This window comes from Lithobates pipiens, unplaced genomic scaffold (assembly GCF_037356315.1).
Source record: "Lithobates pipiens isolate NorthernLeopardFrog02 unplaced genomic scaffold, aLitPip1_a1.2 Scaffold_8, whole genome shotgun sequence".
Lineage (NCBI taxonomy): Eukaryota > Metazoa > Chordata > Amphibia > Anura > Ranidae > Lithobates > Lithobates pipiens.
In genome coordinates this window covers 123,420,416-123,442,552 of record NW_027507903.1, presented here as the reverse complement: position 1 = coordinate 123,442,552, position 22,137 = coordinate 123,420,416, and the positions used below count along the sequence as shown (strand labels likewise).

Here is a 22,137-nt window from a genome sequence, read left to right as displayed (position 1 = left end):
AACCGCATCAGAACTTGCGGTAACAATGCAACAGTGCATCTACTTAAAGTAACAGTGTTTGTCAAACAACAACAACAAAAAACAAAAACAAAAAAAGGAAGAAACAAATTTAAGTGCAATTGCACATTACACGGCCGCCTGCAAAACTTGCAGCCAAAACAGGCATCAGCCGATGCACTGGCATCCAACTTGTAGAATTTTGTAAAGGTGTGAACAGACAACCAAGTCGCCGCTTCACACACTTGACACTTAAGCGACAGATGCTTGATGTTGGAAGGCCCAAGAGGTTCCAATTGCCCTGGTGGAATGGGCTGTGACTGGCGTAGGCCCAAACCACAATCTGTCTGATCCACCTGGAAATGGTGGACGACAAGACACCTATGCCTTTTTTCGGACCAGCTACTGAAACAGAGTCTGACTTCCGAAAGGTAGCTGTGGCAGACAGATATACCATTAGAGCCCGGACCACGTCCAGGGAATGGAGGGTCGCCTATTTAGGGTGTGTCAGTTTAGGACACAAAGATGGTAACACAATGTCTTCATTAATGTGAAACGCAACACCACCTTATCCATAACCAGATAGGGTGACTTGCAAGACAAGGCCACCAGTTCCAAAACCATCTTGGTCACAGGGAAAAATCGCTGATATTTTCAAACTGCTGTTTCTGAAGCGCCGATAACACCAGGTTCAGTTCCAATGGGGGTAGCAGTGGACGCACTGGAGGAACTACATGCCGGACCCCCTGAACAAAAGTGCTCACTAAGGAGTGAGACGCCAGGGGCTGCTGAAAATAAATAAGGACAGCAAAAGGCTGATACTGGTCCTTTTATGGTGCTTAAAGCCAATTTCTGGTCTACTCCCCGCTGTAGAAACAGCAGGCTCCTAGATATAGGATAGGAGCGTGGATAGCATCCTTTCTCCTCACACATGGAGATGTAGGCCTTCCAGGTATGATGATATCTTCCGAGAAGATGATTTCCGTGCTCACAACATAGTTGGAAGCGCGGAGTCCAATAGGCCCTGGTTCCTTAGCACCTGGCTCTCAATAGCCATGCCGTTTAAACTAGTGATGGTAAAGCAGGATGGAGAATCGGACCTTGAGACAGAAGGTCCTCTCATAACGGCAGTTGCCAGGGGGCCTCCGCCACCAGGCACACTAGGTCGATGTACCAGGGGCTCTGAAGCCAATCTGGGGCAATCAGAATTACTGGAATACCCTCAGTCTCCACTCTGCAAAGCAGATGCGGTAGTAGCTTTAGCAGAGGAAAGGCATAGATCAGTTGGTACGGACCCCACGGAGCCACAAGCGCATGCGATGCGTCTGCCAAAGGATCTCTTGTCCTAGACACGGATCTCGGTACCTTCCGATTGAGACGTCTGGTGTGCCCCAACGCAGGCACAGTAGCCTGAACACCTCCAGATGCAGCGCCCATTCTCCTGGGTCCAGCATCTGGCGACTTATGTAGTCCGCCTGCCAGTTCTCCACTCCCAGGATGTAAATGGCCGATATAGGGTCAGTACATGTCGCTCTGCCCACTGAAGGATGTGAGCGACCTCCCGTGCGGCGGTCAAGCTTCTTGTTCCTCCTTGGTGATTGACATATGCCACCGCCGTGGCGTTGTCTGACTGGATCCTGGTCGGACGCCCTTGAAGTCTTATTGACCATGTCGAAAGACATCGCCCGATCACATTGATCGGTAACTTGGATTCCCCCTCCGACCAGAGGCCTTGTGTCGACTGTACTTCCAGTATTCCACCCCAGCTGGTTAGGCTGGCGTCCGTTGGGATCACTGTCCAATTCAGAGGCAGGAACGACTTCCCGGACCGAAGTGTCGGGCATCTCAACTACCAGAGCAGGGAGTCCCTGATTGACTGGCTTACCCGAATCTGCCGATCCAGGGAAAACGGAAATTTGTCCCATTTCGTCAAAATCTCCATCTGCAAGACTCTGGTGTGAAACTGGGCATGTGGTATTGCCTCTAAGGAGGCCACCATGAGCCCCAGGACTCACATGCAGAAGCGTAGCGACGACCACCTGCGTTCATCAACAGTTTTACTGTGGCTCCGAGAGTCTGCAGCTTGTCTGAAGGGAGAAAAACCTCACGCTTCCATGGAGTCCAGCAGTAAGCCTAGGTACTCCAAGCACTGAGTCTGTACGATCACTGACTTTTTTAGATTCAACAGCCACCCAAATTCCTGCAGGGTCTGCATGGTGATCGCCAATTCCTCCTCCAATTCTGAGGCGGAAGATGTTCTCAGGAGGAGATCGTCTAGGTAACCTACGATCACGATCCCGCGTTGTTGCAGCAACACCAGAACTGGTCTACCAATACCTTGGTAAAAACTCAGGGGGGGGGGGGTCCAAAGACATCAGGGAGTCCCCTTGAAGGAGTGCAGCGACTACTGAGTGAACCGATTCCATTCTGAACCTCTGCACTTTTACAAAGCAATTGAGGGCTTTTAGGTCCAAGATTGGACGTACCCCTTACTTTTTGGGGACAACAGATTGGAGTAGAACCCCTGGAATCTTTCCAGCTCCACAACAAGTACTATCACCCCGCGACTCAGTGGGTCCCTTACCATCCCCATTAGGCCTCCTGGTGAGCCGGGAGTAAGGGTATACTGGAGGGGAAGAATCTGTTTGTTGGCCAAGAGGGAAACTATCTTGTAGCCAGAGGAAATCAGTTTGCAGACCCACTGGTCGGACAAACTCCCGAAGGCGACGTCCCACCCGAGAGACGGGTGGGGACAAACCTTCATGCGGTAGCACTTTTGCTCGCAGGCTTGCGGTGCCAGGGGCGCTTTTGTCCTTCAGAGATTGTCCTGTCTGGCTGGAGACGTTTAGCCGAAGCCCCAGACAAAAAAGCAGTTTGTGAGCGGAAAATGAGGGCCCTTGCCTGCGGTGTGGCTCCTTAGCCTTCCTGGCCTGTGGGAGTAAGGTACTCTCCCCACCCGTGGCATTCTTAATGATGTCAAACGAGGCTTCAAAGAGCCACTAACCAAGGAAGGGTAAATCCGTCAGGGCTCTTTTAGATGCCTGGTCAGCCGTCCAGTATTTTAGTCAAATCAGGTGACTCAGTACCACAGCTGACACTGAAGCCCCACGACTGCAGGAGCCATCCATTTTTTGAGAAGGTTTTCCGTAAAGGGGTAACGCACCGCCATGTATCTGGGGCCCGGAAAGTCCGTTGCGGTCGACCCTATTCCTTGTATATGAACTTATTAAAATAATTCAGATAGGGAAACACCTTAGGTGTACAGGCTGGCTTACGGGACCCAAAAGGGACCGCTACATCAGCAGAGGGATCTGCTGGCTCCTGAATTTTCAGGGTATCACGCACAGCTGTGATAAGTGCTCCAACAAGCGCTTCGTCGTGCGCGGACCCAGACGGGGACTCACCCTCACTGTCCGATCGGTCCTGGTCAGCGTAATTTAAAAAATAAATAAATAAAAAAGGGGGGGAGCAGGGGTCACCAGCCTCAGCGGGGCCCAAGTCTGCATCAGAGATCTCCCCGGACGGGAGGGCCGCTTTTTCCTGCCTTCGCGCCCACGCACCGCCTCCATCTTGGCAACGAACGCGTTAAGGACCACCGACAAAGTGTCCAGAGTCACTGCACTGTCTGCAGGCGAACCTGTTGCAATTGCCTAGATTTCAGGGAATAAACACCAGCTTCTGAAGGCATGCTGACCCTACCCTGTCTGCCAGCTGTTGGGGACTTAGCACAGTGATGGTTCCACCCTCCAAACTGCTGCAGGCTGAGGGGCCCCCACCGCAGGACTCACCACCCTGACCGAGTTCTGCGCTGTCCAGCTAGGTGTGCATGTGTCCTGTGTCAGCTCCCAGATGCTTGTGAGAGAAAACCACGCTGTGCTGAGCCTCAGGGAACAGCGCCAAGCATGAAAAACGCGTTTAGGCTACAACAAAATGGCCACCGAGCGCCCAGTACCAAGTACATAATCACAGGGAAAACAGACGCCGAACTACAGAAAAATGGTATCGGACCAGGTTTCTCCCTGGTCACACCAAAAAACGGGCGCCGAGCACTGTATACATATTGAGGGACAGTGAAACACAGGCAGAGGAAATGGTGGCAAACAGCGCTCAGCAGACACAGACTTCCAGACACCCAGGGGAGAGACATTACACACATCCAGGGCACAGACACCCAGCGCAGCTCCCCCACCCAAGGTGAGAGCCCCCTGTCTATGTGGCTCAGCTGCATCCCCCATGGGGGGAGAAGAGAGGGAGGAGGGGGACCCCCAAATCGACCTCCCAGGGAATGCCCAGCTGCTCTGCCCCACCAAGGCAAGAAGTTCTGTACTTACCATTCCGGACAAGCTGGGAACATTCCATCGCAGACCCACTCTCTGATCAGTACGGGGTGGCTGCTGGCCTGGCACATTGATGCAGACATTAGTAGCCCGGTCATACGTGTGCCCCGGAGCATTACACTCACCGGCCGCCCCTGGAGCCTGGGGGCATGTTGTGGCCAACCCAGCGCGGAGATCTGATCTGCGCACGGTCGCTGGCCAGGCTGGGGAGACTACAAGGATAAGGGTATCCAGCCTGTCCAGCCAGCCGGCTGTTGATAGCAGATCACCGGATCTTAATCTTGTGCAAAAGGCAAACTTCCGCAGAAAAAAAAATTCACGGACCGATGGGCCCGCAGGGTTCCTAGGTCCTTCACTAGGCAGAAGAAAAAAAAAAAAAAAAAAAAAAAGGAGGCTGCAGTCTGGGGGGTTGTTACTGAAGAGACCGCCCCTTGGGCAGAACTAGAAAGCTCTGTTTTTTTTTTTTGTACATATTAACATGTTCTGCCTAGTCCTCTCCTGAAAGTGGCGTAACAACCTGATGGTCTAAGTAAAGGAGCGGTGTCAGTCAGTGAACGCAAGAGAAAAACTGATCTAACTTGTAAACAAGTTTGAAAAATAGGCCTGGTCTTTAAGTGGTTAAAAAAAAATGCTTTGAGATCCGACTTCCTGTATCATGTGACCATCCAGGAAACTTCAGATCCCATCATGCACGGCCTTACTGCATCACAGAATAGGGTGTGTTTTACAACTCTGGACCACGCCTCCCTCATCATACCTTTTACTTTTTTTTTTTTTTTTTTTCCATTCACTTTTCTACTTGTTCAGATGGCCAGACACAGTACAATCTCCTTTAGACCTACTGTCAGCTATGCAGTGCAAAGGCCTGACTGGATTCATGTCCAAACACACCCCCACCCCTCTTCCCATTGCTTCTACTGTCAAATGTATTTCATTCAGCTCAAATATCCAATCAGATAAAGTTGGAGGGTGATGGAGGTTCACTTAATAGTAATTTGTCCCTAAGCCAGAAAAAGCACGCATGCAACAGTAATCCACCTTGGTGGTTTAAGCACTCAGCTATCAAGATAGTCCAGTAGACATGTTATTGGGATTTTTAGATCTGAATCTTTCAGTGTATCCCTTAAGTGTGTCCACAACCTCTGCCCAATACCGCTGGAGTTTCGGGCAGCGCTATAATATATGAGTGACGCCGGATTGTTACATCTAGAACAAGCAGAGACAGTTAAGCCAATGGTGAACAAAAATTCTGGGGTCCTATAGTTTGCACATTTTACTGTGTGTTTTGCCGCGCGTTTTTTCACGTGGTAAAATTGGCATTTGCTTCCGCGTTTGTGATGGCCTTAAATAATGGCACCAAAAACACTTCGTATAAAGGTGGCCATACACTATACAATCTGATTGTACAATTTCTGGAAATCTTTAAAATTTACCAAAACTGTAAAATAGTAAGACACCTATCAATTCAATCACTCTGTATCCAATTAGGCAGGCCCTTGCACTACACAGTTGATAGTATATATAAAAAGGTGATTGTACAGTGTATGGAGAGATTTACAGACTTCCAGGGACCCTTTTTTTATTTTATTTTTTTAACACTACAGTTGTACTCCACATAGGCGATAGCTCAGCTTCGGCACACTTTGCCAAACGATCTATATGAAGGAAAAGTTGCCCATATATTATACAGTTTTCCTTTAGATTTACCAAAACCCATATAGGTTGGGTCTTCATGAGCTCAACTGCTGAAGTACTTAAGTCTGGTACACAAGGACCGAATGTCAGGTGGTATCGGCCACTTTAAAAGAAACCAGCTGACATTCAGCTCGCGCTTGCGGCAGCTGGCCCAGTTTCTGTCGAAGGGTCATGACAAAAAAAAAAAGTTTGCCAATCGGCGATCCCCCTGTCAGAACACAAGAGCTCAGCAGAGGAGATCGCTGTACTAACATAGCATTGTTAGTACAGCAGTTCTGACATGAACGGTTTTTTTTTTTTTGTTTAAAAAAAAAAAAAAAACAAAAAAAAAAAAAAACAAGCTAATAGTGTGCACGTGGCATTAGTCTAACAAATTTTTCCATCAATAGCAGAGAGTCATAAAGGAGTTTTCTATAGAAGAGAGGCCGGGGTAACCCCTTCCCTAGAATATAGAGACAGCCTTTTATTTAATGCAACAGAGGTACAATTAACGGTGTCAATATCAGGAAGCTGGAATTGAGGGGGAAAAAAAAAAGTGAACTTAGCCTTTAGTGCAAGTGTATCACTCATGGCAGGAAATCAAATAACATAATAGTTACACAATACAAATAACATGAGGCTGTAAAATAGAACTGACAATTATCTACATAAGATCTAGCCCAGATCAGTGCAAGTTACCTTGGCTCTGTAGATGTATCCAAGGACCACCACCACAACCTCAGTGATAAACACCAGCAACAAGATAATTACAAACTGGAAAGAAAAGTTATATCAATATTAGCAATGCAATACAGTTCTATAATATTCAGAGAATGTTCAGTACTTGCAGGTTTACAGTAAAGGGGGACTGAAGGTATGAAACAAGTGTGAGCAATAATCCCCATTTTCATACAAGAGGAACGTCAGAAAGCCTGCAACATGTGCAAGCCAAACATCTGTGTCTAAACAAGAACATGAGCCAAGGGCATTATTTGAACCAAACTACATACTTCAAGGACAAAGGATAGTACAAGTCTCACAATTTACTAAAAGTGATTCTAAAAAGACAGGCGTTTTTTTTACCCCTTTCACACACACACACACACACACACACACAGACGTTTTTCAGGCGCTTTTGGGCTAAAAATAGCGCCTGTAAAGCGGCTCCCCTGCAGTCTCAGTGTGAAAGCCCTCCAGCTTTCACATTGACTTGGTGTTCTGGCAGGGCGTAAAAAAAACAAACAACCCAATAAAAACACATCGCACCACACGCTCCTGCAACGGCAAGCAGCATCTTTGGAGCGGTGTATACACCGCTCATGCCCATTGAAGTGATTGGGCACCGCTGCTGTGGTTCTTTGCGGGCCATTTTAACCCTTTTTCCATCGCTAGCGGGGGTTAAATGCACCACCCTAGCAGCCGAAAACCCCCACAAAAACGTCAGTAAAGGGCTGCTAAAAATAGCAGCGCTTTCCCGCTGACACCCCAGTGTGAAAGGGGCCTAATGCATTCTATGCAAGAAGGTAAAAAAACACACACACACACACACACACACACACACCTCTTGGGTGCAGCTACCCCCCCTTATAGATATCCGAGCCTGTCTTGATCCAGTGATGTGCATGAGAGCAGCGTCTCTCCCGAGTCACGCTCTCCTCATTGGCTCACACTTACAAACGGTGAGCTAGTGGGGACCAAAAAATGAAGGAGATCAGGGCTGCTCTGTGCAAAATAAATTGCACAGACCAAATGCAGTTTGCAGTAACGCCTGTAAAGGAATTGTGTCTGAACGCAAGTTACCACGTCTAGCCACATTTGGCGCTAGACATGCCTCTATACTTAGCTTCTGAACCCATTTTTTCCTTCCAAAAAAAGCCTCCAAGTTAAACTGACTAGAAACTGCTCTAAACAACCCTGTGTACATGTACTGATAAGATAACAGAAAAGTTCAGGAGAAGTTGAAAAAAATTGCCCAACTGCTCCTAATCGTCCGTTTACCAGCAGCTGTGTACATGAGGCCTAAAGAAACAAACTAGAAAACTGCAAAAAAAAAACCTAACTGGTAGGAACACATGCCATTTAGAGATTTACAGAAGAGTCAGCTCTTTCCTACATTAGGCAGAAGAGCAGCATTAGACACAAAGACGTCTTGTAAATAAGTAAATTAGGGCTCTCATATTTATGGTGAAAGAGGTTTGTACATACTTACCGTTGCAAGGCCACAGCGACTTTCCCGGATTGTAGCACAGCACCCAATTAGGCCAATGATGAATAGAAGAGCACCCACTGCAATAATTATTACGCCTGGAATCAAGGTGTAAACATCTTCAAAAAAGTGCTCATAATCATCATATGTAATGAAGACATAGGCTCCAACATAGCACAAGATACCCGCGGCAGCCTGCAGAGAAGACACAATATTATGTGATATATTGAATATACTGCTGAAGTAATTGGTACAATAAATCAGGTTGCCTTCCAAAAACTGCCTATGATGAGTTACCATATTAAATTATACAGACTTAATGTCACCAACAATACATACATGGTCACGCACATTCATATTTTTCTTGCAATACTACAGAACTGGGCTTTCTATCCGGTATTAGCCGATTTCTCCTGTCCTTCTATAGCATAGAAAATTACCAGAACTGTTGCGGCTGAAGAAAGATTGCTTGCTATTGATATATTGTTCTTAAAAAACAGAGCTCCAGCCCTCATTATAACCCCCCGCCAACAAAGATTAAAAGTCAGCAGCTACAAATATTGTATTTGTTGTTATTTTTTGTATAAGGACACTTACCTGTGCAGGGATCCTGTGAAGTCAGCACCCCAGCCAATTTTTCAATCGGCTCGAGTGCCATCGCCGGCTCCCTACTGAGCATGCGTGAAACGCGCTGTGCTATCTGAATGGCCTGGTGGCAGTGGAAGGAGGATGGGGGGGGGGGGGCTGGACTTCTGGGAGATGTCCTGAAATTGGGGATGGGTATCGGTCAAAAAAGACAAACAAGTGGAGCCTCCTTTCCTCTTCTGGATAGAGCTCTGCTTTAACCACTTCAATACCTTAGGGCGTCATGACATCCTTGACTTTGTGCAGGGATATTTGAATGATGCTTGCAGCTACAGGCATCATTCAGATATCATTCTTTCCAGCCGGCGATTCTGTGCACGATAAGAATGATCATAGCAGCAGTTCCACTGCTAGATCGTTCTTATAGGCGACGGGAGGGGCAAACCCCCTCCCCGCCATCCGGTGCTTCTCCAGGCTCTCCCGTGGCATTGAGGGCCCCAGAGAAAAAAAATGGGCCAGTGCCAGATGACGATCGAGATTTCCGGTGACCACAACATGGTCACCAGTCATCTCTCATCTGGCCATCGGAAGTAAACAAAGCCGAGATCGGCAGCAAGAGATTGTGAATTTTTTCTCTCAAACTCTCGCTTTCCAGCCTGGAGGAGAGATGTGGGGTCTTATTGACCCCACATCTCTCCATAAAGAGGACCTGTCACACACCATTCCTATTACAAGGGATGTTTACATTCCTTGTAATAGGCATAAAAGTGATAAAAAAATAAAGTGTAAAAAAAAATAAAGTGTAAAATAAAAAAAATTATAATTTATTTAAAAATGCCCGTGTCCCCAGTAGCTCGCGTTCAAAAAGCAAACACGCAAGTACTGCCCACATATGTAAACGTGGTTCAAACCACACATGTGGAGGTATCGCCGCGTGCGTTAATGCGTGTGCAACAATTCTAGCACTAGACCCCCTCTAACTCAAAACTGATAATCTGTAAAGAAAAAAAAATTATTTTTAAGTACCGAAGTTTGGCGCCATTCCAGGAGGGTGCGCAATTTTAAAGTGTGACATGTTCTGTATCCATTTACTCAGCATGACATCTTTCATGTTATACAAAAAAAATATATATCCATCTATATAAAATAATATTATTACTATTATTATTATTATTATTATTATTATTATTAATAATAGTGCTAACTTTACTGTTTTGTTTTTTAATTCATGAAACCCAAAAAGAAAAAAAAAAAAAAAAAAAGAAAGTGTTTGAAAAAACGATTGCAACTTTTTATCTTGCACGGTATTTGCGCAATCGTTTTTTATTTTAGCAGACCCCATAGAGAATAAAATGGCGGTCATTGCAACTTTTTATCTTGCACAGCATTTGCGCAATGACCATCATTTTATTCTCTAGGTCAGGGGTCTTCAAACTATGGCCCTCCAGTTGTTCAGGAACTACAATTCCCATCATGCCCAGTCATGTCTGTGAATGTCAGAGTTTTACAATGCCTCATGGGACTTGTAGTTTCGCAACAGCTGGAGGGCCGTAGTTTGAGGATCCCTGCTCTAGGTGGTCTGCTAAAAAAAAAAAAAAAAAAAAAAAACACACGTTTGGGGGTTCAAAATAATTATGATTTTTACATATAGGAGAGAAGTGCCAGAATAGGCCCGGTATTGAAGTGGTTAATAATTACAAAAAAGGCATGAACAATCTAAGGATTAGGAGCCACTTAACCTACAATACAGAATATAGAACCTAGCATATTGTTATTAACCAGTTGCCGACCGCCGCACGACGATGTACGTCGACAGCATGGCACGGGCAGGCATATTGGCGTACATGTACGTCCCTTGCCTCCCGCGGGTCGGGGGCCCGATCGGGCCCCCGCCCGGTGCCTGCGGCGGTCGGTTTTCGTCCGGGAGCGATCCGGGACGAGGGGGCGGCCATTCATTCATGGCCACCCCCTCGCGATCGCTCCCGACGAATAGGAATCCCCCGTGACATCACTTCCTCTCCTGTAATGTAAACACAGGAGAGGAAGTGATGTATTCTCTCCTCCGTGTCGGTATTTTTCGTTCCGACACGGAGGAGAGCGGATCGGTGAGTTGCACCAACACTCTACACACACAGTAGAACATGCCAGGCACACTCACACCCCCCCTTTACCCCCCGATCACCCCCCCAATTACCCCTGCCCCCCAGTCACAGTGACACCAATGTCATTTTTTATTTTTTTTTGCATTGGTGTCATTTGTGACTGTAATAACTGTTAGGGCAGTTAGAGTTAGCCCCCTTTAGTTCTAATGTACCCCCCTAACCCCCCCAATAAAGGTTTAACCCCGTGATCACCCCCCGTCGCAAGTGTCACTAAGGCTGGGTTCACATTGCAGCGGTTTATGAGAACGAATGTGATTCGCACCGCACTGCAGTGCAAATCACATCCGATCTCTGTGCGATTCGAGTTCAGCCATTCGCCGCACCCGCCACACCCGCCGCAAATTCGCACGGGACCCTTTTTTTGGCCCGCAGCAGAATCGGATCGCATGGGTGTTCACACCATGCGATCCGAGTTTGCAGATCGCACTGCGATATGCGAACTGATCTGGGGTTGTCAGTAACATTTCACTGACACTCCCAGCAGTTCGCATAGGGCAGTGTGAACTGCCGCCGGGAGGCATGCGATGCGGGAACCCGCCGCGGATTTGCGGCGTTTCCGCATCGCTCCAGTGTGAACCCAGCCTAATAAGCGATCATTTTTCTGATCGCCGTATTAGTGTCACAGGTGACGCTAGTTAGGCAGGTAGGTATTTAGGTTCGCCGCAGCTTTTTATAGCGCCAGGGACCCCCATATACTACTGCATAAAGCCCCCTGATTGCCCCCTAGTTAACCCTTTCACCAGTGATCACCATATAACTGTTACAGGTGACGCTGGTTGGTTAGTTATTTTTTTATAGTTTCAGGGCACCCGCCATTTATTACCTAGTCTCACTAGTGTACCCCTAAATTTAGGGGTGTCTACTTTCCAAAATGGGGTCATTTGGGGGGGGTTTGTGCCATCTTGGCATTTTATGGCCTTCAAAACTGTAACGCCCTTAGAAAGCCTGAAGGCGGTGCTTGGTTTTCGGGGCCCCGTACGCGGCTAGGCTCCCAAAAAGTCCCACATATGTGGTATCCCCGTACTCAGCAGAAGCAGCAGAATTTATTTTGGGGTGTCATTTCACATATGCCCATGGCATGCGTGAGCAATATATCATTTAGTGACAACTTTGTGAAAAAAAAAAAAAAAAAAGTTTGTAATTTTCCCGCAACTTGTGGCAAAATATAAAATATTCCATGGACTCAACATGCCTCTCAGCAAATAGCTTGGGGTGTCTACTTTCTAAAATGGGGTCATTTGTGGGGGTTTTGTGCCATCTTGGCATTTTATGGCCTTCAAAACTGTAATTGGTAGTGAGAAGTGAACTCAAAAATTTACGCCCTTAGAAAGCCTGAAGGCGGTGCTTGGTTTTCGGGGCCCCGTACGCGGCTAGGCTCCCAAAAAGTCCCACATATGTGGTATCCCCGTACTCAGGAGAAGCAGCAGAATTTATTTTGGGGTGTCATTTCACATACGCCCATAGCATGTGTGAGCAATATATCATTTAGTGACAACTTTGTGTAAAAAAAAAATATATATATATATTTTTTTGTCATTATTCAATCGCTTGAGGCAAAAAAATAAAATATTCAATGGGCTCAACATGCCTCTTATCAATTTCCTTAGGGGGTCTACTTTCCAAAATGGGGTCATTTGGGGGGGTTTTGTACTGCCCTGCCATTTTAGCACCTCAAGAAATGAGATAGGCAGTCGTAAACTAAAAGCTGCGTAAATTCCAGAAAACGTACCTTAGTTTGTAGATGTGACAACTTTTGCGCAAACCAATAAATATACAATTATTGACTTTTTTTTTACCAAAGACATGTGGCTGAATACATTTTGGCCTAAATGTATGACTAAAATTGAGTTTATTGGATTTTTCTAATAACAAAAAGTAGAAAATATCATTTTTTTTTCAAAATTTGCGGTCTTTTTACGTTTATATCGCAAAAAATAAAAATCGCAGAGGCAATCAAATACCATCAAAAGAAAGCTCTATTTGTGGGAAGAAAAGGACGTAAATTTTGTTTGGGTACAACATTGCATGACCGCGCAATTACCAGTTAAAGCAGCGCAGTGCCAAAGTGTAAAAAGACCTCTGGTCATTTACCAGCAAAATGGTCCGGTCTGAAAGTGGTTAATGAGTCAATGTCCTTTCATAAGCAATGGGTTTAAAAACTTGGCATGAGCTCCTAAGCTTATTTAGAATAAAAAAAGGCTCTCTCAGCCTTGTGAAAAACATGGAGTACATTATGGACAAGGGTATAATACTACCTCTAGTGCCCTGGTATTGAAATGTATGACTCTAAAGTTGCCCTGACATCTACCTCCCCTCCCTGTTACATCCATCGGTGCCGATTCAGTATTGCAGGCAAGGAATGTAACACATTCTGTAATAACAGCAAAAGCAGCAAGTGAAGGTGTTCCCAGGATAAAAGTTACAGTGGGGCTGGATAGAGCACCGAATGAACGTACAGGGAGCCTTTAGGACTATTCATGTTTTTTTGAAGGAAGAAGAAGAAGAAGACCTGTCACTAGGGGCGTTTACATTCTTTTTGACAGCAATAAAAGTGATTCAAAAATAGTGTAAAAAAAATAAAAAATTATATATATATATATATATATAAATGTACAGAATACTGGCACCCGATATCGGCTATCCGAAAAAATAAAATAAAAAGACGATAAGTCAGTTCATCCCTAGTTTTAGCACTCAAAATAAAATGAGAAAACCCATTCATCAGTTTTGCAGCAAAGCAGTGAAAACCAGGCCTGCACAGCCAAAGAGCCAATAAAGCCAATGACTGCCCAGCTGCAAACATCTAGGGAGAAACCAGTTCTGCCAAATGAGCGTTACCACAATTGGTCAGGTCTATGTTGATCAGATGCCCACAGAACAAAAAGGGACAGTTGATTACACAGCCATGATCTGCCTGCCCTTTCTGAATTCTCTGACAGGAGCACTGTGGTGTACTCATAATATCAGGCCAGCCTACAATGTTTGCTATACAGGAGGCTAGGGGATGGATGGATGGAGCAGGGAAGATGGCACTGAACTCTCAGCAGTTTTCTAGCCTACCCATCAACAGTTTCACCTCAGTATGGTGTGGCAAGCCAGTCTAGGGACATGCAGAGATTTAAAAATGATTACCTGATCCATCCAGATTGGCGAGCAAGATATTGCTGTTCATAGGCCCACCAGATTCTTATAGTCCAAGGATAATACCACAGAACCAATTAAAAACCCCTTTTGCACCGATTGCGAGATACTGACTTTCTGATTTTGCATTTAACCACTTACCGATTCCCCACCGTAGATTGACAGTTGGCAGAATGGCACTCCTGCGCAAGTCGCCATAGCTGTACGGCGGGCGCTTTGAGTATAGGATGCGCGCACCCACTGCTTCTCTAAGCGCCAGCGATCGCTCCTGACAGAGCGAGAACAGATTTATGTGTCAACACATAAATCCATGTCCTGTCAGGGGTTAGGAGACAGATCGTGTGTTCCTAGAATATAGGAACACTGATTGGTCTCCCCCTCCCACAGTTAGAACACATCTAACCCCTTGATCAACCCCTAGTGTTATCTCCTTCCTTGCCAGTAAGAAGGGAAGGGGTTAACAGTGATGAAACTGTGCATTTTTATATCGCTGTATAAACATCAATGGTTCCAAAAATGTGTCAAGTGTCCGATCTGTCCGCCGCAATGTCACATCGATCAATAAACTTGGGTACAACCAGCCTGCTAGATTTTACATTTGATTATTGCTAGTGGCTGGTATAGAGACACTAGCAATATTTACTGTGTTCTTGCAGGGACTGCTCCCCCGCTGGGAGAACACAATGGCTCTAGTGTACCAATGTAGTCAGTTTCTGCACCGCGAACTGACTACACTGTTGTGAACTAGAGCCACTGGAATACATGGAAAACACTGCATGCATTTCTAGTGCAGAGAAAAAATAATTAAATAAAAGCACCCAGAACTGCATCTGGTGTGAACTAGCACTGAGGCCGCGTACACACGCGCGGACTGTTCGCCCAACTTTGTCCGCTGAACAGTGTTTGGGCGGACAGTCCGCTCGTGTGTGGGCTTTCAGCGGACAGTTTCAGCGGACAGTTTGACGAACAAGGTTTTTCGGAAATTCCGTAAAACTGTCCGCTGAAACCTTGTTTCAGCGAACAGTCCGCCCCTGTGTAGGCTTGTTCGTCAAACTAAGTTCCGCGCATGCTCAGAAAGGATTTACAGGCCGAAAGTTATAATGCAGTGTATAGGACGTCGTATTTTTCGTCCCGTCGTACGTGCCGTTCACGTCATCGCGCACGGTTTCAGCAAACTGTTCGTTCGTCGTGTGTGGCCATGTCCGTCCATGCTAATTTTGAGCGGACTGTTTGCCGAAACTGTTGGACGGACAAAGTTGGGCGAACAGTCCGCGCGTGTGTACGCGGCCTAAGAGTTCTGCCCTTTGCTTTCCTATTGACTAAAACCAATAGTCCACTCTATGTCAATGCCCCCCCCAGGATTTGATTGACAGCAGCTGGAGCAGAACACACAGCTGGATCGAAAGAGAAGCAGGGTAAGTATTTGGAGGGGGTAGATACTAGAAGGTCTTTTAACCCAATACATTAGAACGCATTTAGGTAAGGAACCCTATATCTTTAGAACCAGGCTGGCAACGTTGATCAGTGTATTATGATGAAGGGGGAGACTCCCCTCTGTCAGAATACAAAGAGGATTCCCCCTTCTGTACTTAATGTGGATGGAGGAATTGAGCCTTTTATTTGATCCTCCTGATCTTTGAAGGAAGGAGAACTTGAACCTCCAATATATCTTTTTCCGTTCCAGTTTTACATGAGGAGCACCTGCAAAGGACATTGATGGAATCTCACCCAAGGTACTGCGGGAAAACAGGATGCCATAAGGCCCAGTACCTGAGAGAATTCCCTCAGTGAGGCCGATAGATTGCTCTGCAGCCTTGCAGCCAAGCGGTCCATCTTTAGAAATTTTTGAAAAATCTTTCCCTCCGCCGAGGCGATCTTGTAACCTAGATATGAAACTCTCTGGGATGGAATTAGGCAGGACTTGTCCTGGTTAATCAGCCAGCCCAAAGATTGAAGATAATCCTGAACTTCCTTTAGTTCTGCTGCCAGTTGCTGATAGGATCTGGCCATTAAAAAGCAGACTGTCCAGGTAAGGAACAATCATGATTGCTTTCAATCGCAGAGCTTCTGCCAGAATCTTTGTAAAAATTCTCAGTGCAGAAGCTAGGCCGAATGAAAGTGCCCGACATTGATAATGGCGTATTTCGGAGGCCATCTTGACTGACAATTTTAGACATTTCTGACAAGACGGGTGAATCGGGACATGGAAATATGCAGAACAAACAGTTCTGATAGACCATGTTTCTCCCCTCGAGAAGATGGATGCCTTCCTGAAATGTTTTTATTTGAGAGATTGATTCAAGAGCTGGAGATTGAGAATTAGGCAAAACGTGCCCAATGTTTTTTTCACCACAAAAATGTGAGTAAAAGCCCCTTCCCTGCTCTTCTCGGGGAACCTGGGTGAGGAATTTCTGGTCCAAAAAGGTCTATTAGGAGACAAAGTGCATTTGCCTTTTCCCAATCTCAGGAGGAGGCTTGTCACTAACAGTCACAGTAACTAACCCCAATGACTCCCCAGGAGGACTGAATAGTATCCCTCCTCTACCTCTTACTTTGTGACCCATCAGCCACAAATAGTTGATAACATCTTATGGGTTCATAGGACAACATGCTGGGGAGTTTATAGACTGCAGAAAAAAAAAAAAAAAAGTCAGAAAAGCCAAAACCAGCAGCTGTGCATGAGGCCTTAGTGAAAAATGCAGTCTGCGGATTTATCGAAAAAGTGATGACATAAGACTGTATAAATAACTAGGACAGCATGACCCAGACTGGCCGGGAACAGCAATTAGTTCTTCATAAAATAGAAAGTCTACTTTTCCTTAGTAAAAATGAAATGGCCCTGCCGAGTCTATATACTTATTAATTTCTGTACTAAGCACATGTATGTTTACTCCAAGTTTAAAGTGCCAACACCAACAATTCAACCCTGAAAACCCCATTGTTCAGAAACTCCCTGAAGAGAGATAATCTACCATGGACAAAGAAGAGCTGCAGAGAAATCAAACCTGACTCCATTATGTAAAATACACCATTTGGTTCTACAGAGGAACAAAAAAGGACCCCCCCCCCCCCCCCCGGGCAGCTTATTCTAGAAAAGCACAGCAGACTTATTTACATCTGTGTAGAGGACATGACTAAAAGGTTTTTATTACATGGTTAATGATTGTTTTATTACATGGAGCATTTTTATGAACCCATGATCATGAGATGGATTCTTCGTTTCTAGATGAAGAAGCAAAAACTATAGTGAAGATTGATGAATCTCATGAATGCACGACTGTAAAAAAATCTTGTGCCTTTACAACCACTTTAAGATATAATGACCCCCCCCACAAAGTGGCAGTAAAGCACGCTTTATGATTTTTTACCCATGGGTAAGCCTATAATAAGCGTTACCTGTACGTACCTGAACCGTTTAGGAGAGATTAATCCTGCATGCACCGGCGCATGCGCTCTAAAGGTCTGGCATACCTTGCCGGAATCGAAGGCCCCCACGCGCATGCATTGGAGTGACCTCATTGCGGCTCCAACCACACAGCCGGAGCATGTGAACCCGGAAGAAAGGCTGGGGGAAGATGTCAGCCCTCTCAGCTGTGCTATGCATGGAGCTATGCATCGCATACTACATGGGTAGTATGCGATGCATATTAGCTACCGTAATTGCCTTACAGGTGTTTTTAACCAACATGAGGTTTATATCACTTTAACCACTTGCCGACCGCCTCACGCCGATGTACGTCGGCAGAATGGCACGGGCAGGCATAAGCACGTACATGTACGTGATTTGCCTCCCGCGGGTCGGGGGCCCGATCGGGCCCCCGCCCGGTGCCTGCGGCGGTCGGTTTTCGTTCGGGAGCGATCCCGGACGAGGGGACGGCCATTCATTCATGGCCACCCCCTCGCGATCGCTCCCGACGAATGGAAATCCCCGGTGACATCACTTCCTCTCCTGTAATGTAAACACAGGAGAGGAAGTGATGTATTCTCTCCTCCGTGTCGGTATTTTTCGTTCCGACACGGAGGAGAGCGGATCAGTGAGTTGCACCAACACATCCCACACACAGTAGAACATGCCAGGCACACTCACACCCCCCCTTTACCCCCCGATCACCCCCCCAATTACCCCTGCCCCCCCAGTCACAGTGACACCAATGTCATTTTTTTTTTTTTTTTTTTTTTTTGCATTGGTGTCATTTGTGACTGTAATAACTGTTAGGGCAGTTAGGGTTAGCCCCCTTTAGTTCTAATGTACCCCCCTAACCCCCCCAATAAAGGTTTAACCCCGTGATCACCCCCCATCGCCAGTGTCACTAAGGCTGGGTTCACATTGCAGCGGTTTATGAGAACGAATGTGATTCGCACCGCACTGCAGTGCAAATCACATCCGATCTCTGTGCGATTCGAGTTCAGCCATTCGCCGCACCCGCCGCACCCGCCACACCCGCCGCAAATTCGCACGGGACCCTTTTTTTGGCCCGCAGCAGAATCGGATCGCATGGGTGTTCACACCATGCGATCCGAGTTTGCAGATCGCACTGCGATATGCGAACTGATCTGGGGGTGTCAGTAACATTTCACTGACACTCCCAGCAGTTCGCATAGGGCAGTGTGAACTGCCGCCGGGAGGCATGCGATGCGGGAACCCGCCGCGGATTCGCGGCGTTTCCGCATCGCTCCAGTGTGAACCCAGCCTAATAAGCGATCATTTTTCTGATCGCCGTATTAGTGTCACAGGTGACGCTAGTTAGGCAGGTAGGTATTTAGGTTCGCCGCAGCTTTTTATAGCGCTAGGGACCCCCATATACTACCGCATAAAGCCCCCTGATTGCCCCCTAGTTAACCCTTTCACCAGTGATCACCATATAACTGTTACAGGTGACGCTGGTTGGTTAGTTATTTTTTTATAGTTTCAGGGCACCCGCCATTTATTACCTAATAAAGGTTTAACCCCCTGATCACCCGGCAGGTGTCATTTGTGACTAATAACTGTTAGGGCAGTTAGGGTTAGCCCCCTTTAGTTCTAAGGTACCCCCCTAACCCCCCCAATAAAGGTTTAACCCCGTGATCACCCCCCGTCGCCAGTGTCACTAAGGCTGGGTTCACATTGCAGCGGTTTATGAGAACGGATGTGATTCGCACCGCACTGCAGTGCAAATCACATCCGATCTCTGTGCGATTCGAGTTCAGCTATACAGATAGTATGGCTGAATTCGTGTCGCACCCGCCGCACCCGCCGCAAACTCGCACGGGACCCTTTTTTTGGTCCGCAGCAGAATCGGATCGCATGGGTGTTCACACCATGCGATCCAAGTTTGCAGATCGCACTGCGATATGCGAACTGATCTGGGGGTGTCATTAACATTTCACTGACACTCCCAGCAGTTCGCATAGGGCAGTGTGAACTGCCGCCGGGAGGCATGCGATGCGGGAACCCGCCGCGCATTCGTGGCGTTCCCGCATCGCTCCAGTGTGAACCCAGCCTAATAAGCGATCGTTTTTCTGATCGCTGTATTAGTGTCACAGGTGACGCTAGTTAGGCAGGTAGGTATTTAGGTTCGCCGCAGCTTTTTATAGCGCCAGGGACCCCCATATACTACCGCATAAAGCCCCCTGATTGCCCCCTAGTTAACCCTTTCACCAGTGATCACCATATAACTGTTACAGGTGACGCTGGTTGGTTAGTTATTTTTTTATAGTTTCAGGGCACCCGCCATTTATTACCTAGTCTCACTAGTGTACCCCTAAATTTAGGGGTGTCTACTTTCTAAAATGGGGTCATTTGGGGGGGGGGGGGTTTGTGCCATCTTGGCATTTTATGGCCTTCAAAACTGTAACGCCCTTAGAAAGCCTGAAGGCGGTGCTTGGTTTTTGGGGCCCCGTACGCGGCTAGGCTCCCAAAAAGTCCCACATATGTGGTATCCCCGTACTCAGGAGAAGCAGCAGAATTTATTTTGGGGTGTCATTTCACATATGCCCATGGCATGCATGAGCAATATATCATTTAGTGACAACTTTGTGAAAAAAAAAAAAAAAAAAAAAAAAGTTTGTAATTTTCCCGCAACTTGTGGCAAAATATAAAATATTCCATGGACTCAACATGCCTCTCAGCAAATAGCTTGGGGTGTCTACTTTCTAAAATGGGGTCATTTGTGGGGGTTTTGTGCCATCTTGGCATTTTATGGCCTTCAAAACTGTAATAGGTAGTGAGGCGTGAAATCAAAAATTTACGCCCTTAGAAAGCCTGAAGGCGGTGCTTGGTTTTCGGGGCCCTGTACGCGGCTAGGCTCCCAAAAAGTCCCACATATGTGGTATCCCCGTACTCAGGAGAAGCAGCAGAATTTATTTTGGGGTGTCATTTCACATACGCCCATAGCATGTGTGAGCAATATATCATTTAGTGACAACTTTGTGTAAAAAAAAAAAAAAAAATTTTTTTTTTGTCATTATTCAATCGCTTGAGGCAAAAAAATAAAATATTCAATGGGCTCAACATGCCTCTTATCAATTTCCTTAGGGGGTCTACTTTCCAAAATGGGGTCATTTGGGGGGGTTTTGTACTGCCCTGTCATTTTAGCACCTCAAGAAATGAGATAGGCAGTCGTAAACTAAAAGCTGCGTAAATTCCAGAAAACGTACCTTAGTTTGTAGATGTGACAACTTTTGCGCAAACCAATAAATATACAATTATTGACTTTTTTTTTACCAAAGACATGTGGCTGAATACATTTTGGCCTAAATGTATGACTAAAATTGAGTTTATTGGATTTTTCTAATAACAAAAAGTAGAAAATATCATTTTTTTTCAAAATTTGCGGTCTTTTTACGTTTATATCGCAAAAAATAAAAATCGCAGAGGCAATCAAATACCATCAAAAGAAAGCTCTATTTGTGGGAAGAAAAGGACGCAAATTTTGTTTGGGTACAACATTGCATGACCGCGCAATTACCAGTTAAAGCAGCGCAGTGCCAAAGTGTAAAAAGACCTCTGGTCATTTACCAGCAAAATGGTCCGGTCTGAAAGTGGTTAAGACTGCATTGTCCTGATAACGAATTATAAAAACATTGTTCAATAGCTCCAATACCGAAATCATAAAGAACATCTTACTATATTCCCTACGGTAGGAAATGCAAATGACTACAGACTTTTGCAACAAAAAAAAAAGTTATAACTGTATTATACATACTTTGTCTAAACTGCTTTGAATTGCGAACAATCACAAATAAGCATTAACACATGAAACTGTGAATGTAGAACTAATGGCCCGTACACACGATCCGATAATTGTACGACAGATCGTACAACAACTTTTTTTTCACTTAATAGTCGAAAGTAGAAATTGAATAGGTTACAAAAGTCATGAAAACTCTCATACGACAGAAGAAACAAATAAATAAAAGCTACATTCCCAGAATGCCAACTGTCACATTTGCTTGTGTCCTCAAATTACCGGCTTCATAACTGATTACATGGGAAGCACCATGGCAGATGCAGAACAAAGAGGCCAAAATGGCGGCTTCCTTGACTGAAATAAATAGAAGGGTTAAGAATAGAAGAATGACCTATGAGCCTCCGCCTAGGGCAAACTAAGATATGTGGCGAGTCTAAGGCCCCTTTTACACTTGTGCGACTTGAGACTGAAAAAAAAAAAAATTGCATGACAAGTCATTCCCCATGATAACCATTCTTAGATGTGCAACTTCAAAAGTAGTCCCTGTACTACTTTGGCCTGACTTTCATGCGAGTTGAGGTCCATAGACCTCAAGTTTACACAGGCACTCCCTGAAGTTGTGCGACTTTTAAGCCCCAGCAGTGTGAAAGGGGCCCTTTCACATCTATTTCTGGATGAAAAAAATTCCCATCCGCCTACATTCACATTCGATCAGGCACGTTGCCTTAATCAGAACAAGGCTGCATCCATTTTCGTTTAGACGGATCTGAACGTTTTTAGGCAAGACACACTTTTACATGCTAGTCACTTCTGATTGGTTTCTGCAAAATAAAAAATGGCTACAGACAGATCTAAAGTGAAGATGG

At 45.8% G+C, this 22,137-nt stretch overlaps 1 protein-coding gene across 1 annotated transcript in view; it reads right to left on the bottom strand.

Moving 5' to 3' along the window:
- Positions 1-22,137, bottom strand: part of TSPAN3 (tetraspanin 3) — a 39,048-nt gene that overhangs the window by 11,492 nt on the left and 5,419 nt on the right. Inside the window, exons 2-3 of the mRNA XM_077471079.1 lie at positions 8,218-8,409; positions 6,708-6,782 (exon numbers count right to left, since the gene is read on the bottom strand). Coding sequence (XP_077327205.1) covers positions 6,708-6,782; positions 8,218-8,409 — 267 coding nt within the window. The remainder of the gene's footprint in view (positions 1-6,707; positions 6,783-8,217; positions 8,410-22,137) is intronic.